The 3,221-nt window shown below is 30.8% G+C and overlaps 1 protein-coding gene across 1 annotated transcript; it reads left to right on the top strand.

The window, feature by feature from the left end:
* The first annotated feature begins 552 nt into the window (after positions 1 to 552).
* Positions 553 to 2,899, top strand: LOC139875281 (uncharacterized). Its single transcript, XM_071862627.1, has 3 exons — positions 553 to 1,091; positions 1,690 to 1,866; positions 2,286 to 2,899. The coding sequence occupies exons 1-3, from the start codon at positions 652 to 654 to the stop codon at positions 2,569 to 2,571; spliced, it is 903 nt and encodes a 300-aa protein (XP_071718728.1). The 5' UTR covers positions 553 to 651; the 3' UTR covers positions 2,572 to 2,899.
* The last annotated feature ends 322 nt before the right edge of the window (positions 2,900 to 3,221 follow it).

Genomic DNA, 3,221 nt, shown 5'->3' with positions numbered 1-3,221 from the left:
GTCGTAGGTGTTATTAGTTTTGCTAGTCCTTTTTGGTTAGGTTCTAGCTACGCTTTTTTGGTTGTTTGTGAGGTCGCAAGGCGCGCTTGTGGTCGTTGTTCTTATTTGTATGTTTTTATTATTTTTTCTAAATAATATTTACCGGGTGAAACCCTTTAACACAAAAAAAAAAAAAAAAAAAAAAAAAAAAAACTACTAGCTACTTTTGTCTAACAACTTTAACAAGAGTGAAGACACAAAAAAACATAAATAGGGTAGATCATGTAGTAAAAAAGACTTAAGGGTGTGAAACTGAATAATGTTAATTTAAAAAAATAAAAATAAAAATTTGACCATTGACCATTGTATAGTAGTAGTCGGTTAGATAGAACTACAAGTTACCAATCCCTTTCTCCCTTATCAACTGTGAGTCAGAGTCACAGTCAGAGGTACCATTTAATAGGACTTCGTCACCGGCTACTGTCTGTCGTCCGTACCATCTTTCACCGGCTAATCCCGGTTAACCTTTCACACCAAGCCAACCCTTCACTATATTTTTACTAACAACTCAGTCCACCAAACAACAAACTAAACTAAATCACTCTTCATTCTTCCCTTTATTTCCCTTTCAATATTAAACGATTCTGTACATGCACCTGCAGGTTACTTAAAATGGACAACAAAGAGTTACTGATGATGATGATTAAAATGGAAAATAATCATAATTATCTTGATGATACTATTACTGCTGCTGATCAAAAGTCTTGTTTAGGGTTCATGGATTTATTAGGCTATCAAGATTATTATAATTCTTCTTCTTTTATTTATGACGATAATAATAATAATCATTATAACAATAATAGTGATGAGCCACCACTGTTACTACCATCAGCATCGTCATTATCAATGGAAATGGATGTAGCCACGTCATCAGATAATCATCATTTGAAATATATTAAGAAGAATGAAGAAGAAGATCTAATTACAACTGGAAATGGAGTTGATGAAGAATCATCATCAGTGGTGTTAAATGGTCAGCAGCCATCATCACCAAATTCTTGTTCTATCTCTACTTCACCTTCTCATCAACAACTTCACAAGCCCATTAAACAGTAAGTCCACTAATTGTTAATTTTAATTTTATTTATATCTATATTCTACGGAGTATATTTTATATTTATATTTATATATAAAAGAAAGAAAGTAATCGAAAAGAAAAAAAAAAAAACATTTTTACTATTGGTTGTTTTTTTGCCCAAAATATTTTAAAGTTGAACAATGTCTTAAATTGACATAGTTAGCAATTGTACTATTAATTTTTTTTTTTTTTATAAAATATTGAAGTTAAATACGAGTATATTCCTAAAGTAATTTTTGGATGATAATAGTAGTGGATTAAAAATTGTTTTTTTAAGTTTTGTTTTGTTTTTGGGTTTTCATAAATAATGATGAAAAGAGGTTATACTCACACACTGCTTTTGATAAACATTAAATTTTTGCATATATGTGTATAGTAGTGTAATTAATTTGTTGATAGTTTTGGATTATTTATGCTTTATGATAACTTTAAAGGATATACTATTTGTATATATGATAAATAGAATAGGTATAGTTTATAGTTTAGCTGAAAAATAAAGCACGTACTTATGGTCATGAATATAATGACCAAATGTTAATGAAAGAATATTGAATGTTTGTATATATGTGTAGGTGCATGAAAGGGAAGAAGACTTCATTGGATGGAGAAGAAACAAAGACGAATAAAAAAAAGAAAGTAAAAGAAGCAAAATTTGCATTCATGACAAGAAGTGAGATTGATCATCTTGATGATGGTTATAGATGGCGCAAGTATGGTCAAAAAGCTGTCAAGAACAGCCATTTCCCAAGGTATATACAGTTTTTTTTTTTTCGTTTTTTTTTTTTTTTGTTTTTTTTATGAAACGACAAACACACCCCTATTTTTATCCACTACGGAATCGAACTCATTTCCTCATGATTAATGATATTACTTGATACCGTTGAGCTAGATTCCCTTTGATTTTATCAGTTAACCGTTAATTGCATAATTTCAAAAATAAATCAATCAATCCATTTAACGTTGATAATTGACAATGCTGACCGGTCAATTTAATCGTTGATAATTGACAATGTTAACCGCTCCATTCACATAGCACATATTCTCCGAACCAACTTAGTAGTCCGTTAAGCAAAATTTCGATCAACAACTAATTAGCTCATTGATCCTCAACAATGTAATTAATCAATCATTAATTAATATTATGATATGATATATGGTTTAATTGCAGGAGCTATTACAAGTGCACAAGTGCATCATGTAATGTAAAGAAGAGAGTTGAAAGGTGTATGAATGATCCATCATATGTTGTTACAACTTATGAAGGCCAACACATTCATATACCCCCATCATCACTTCGTACCTCATTATCCAACACTTACACATTTAATCATCTCATTAATCCCCCAACTTCAGCCTTCAACACCGCCACAATTGCGACTAAGTACGCCAACTCAGCCATGCTAAAGCTAGATCAAGGAGGACTTCTTCAAGACATGTTGCCATGTCATCAATGATCCATCCATATGTATGAAATCAAGACTTCGAGGCCTTGACTTGAAACAAAAAAGTATGTATGAAATCAAGCGATCCAAACCACGTATGCAATGCTAACGTTTTATTATGTAGTATAGTATATAGTATAGAACTACAAGACTTGGCTTACTTAAATCTCAATATCATCTAAATGGGGATGGTGTCATATCTTTCGCCAAACCCTAAATAACTTGATTATTCGTGTATTATATTAAGCTTCTTGGTTGTATTTAACTTGGTAATACCGTTTTTTTATTATGTGTTCATTATGAGCTTGAATATAGATATGGTTGACGGGCCATAAGTTTCGGTTTCTTATTGTGTTACTTTATACATAATCTATAATTTGTATATTTTTTTTACCCATTAGTAAAAAGTTTTGAATCCGCCGCTGCTATTGATTTAGTTAATATGCAAACTTCCTGATCAGGCTCTATAACACTTTCCATATATTGAATTATAATTTAGTTACAAATGCAGGTAAAAATTTTCTTCTTCTTTCAAACTGATCAAATGACAAATCTTTGTCTGGATTATTTGGCATGCGTTAATTTCACGTATCATAAACGTTCAGGCATGTTTAGGAGTATAAGTTTGTTATACGGAAAAGGAAAATAAATAAAATTGTGTT

The sequence above is a fragment of the Rutidosis leptorrhynchoides genome, chromosome 1, assembly GCF_046630445.1.
Source record: "Rutidosis leptorrhynchoides isolate AG116_Rl617_1_P2 chromosome 1, CSIRO_AGI_Rlap_v1, whole genome shotgun sequence".
Classification (NCBI taxonomy): Eukaryota; Viridiplantae; Streptophyta; class Magnoliopsida; order Asterales; family Asteraceae; genus Rutidosis; species Rutidosis leptorrhynchoides.
This window is presented reverse-complemented; position numbering and strand designations above follow the sequence as displayed.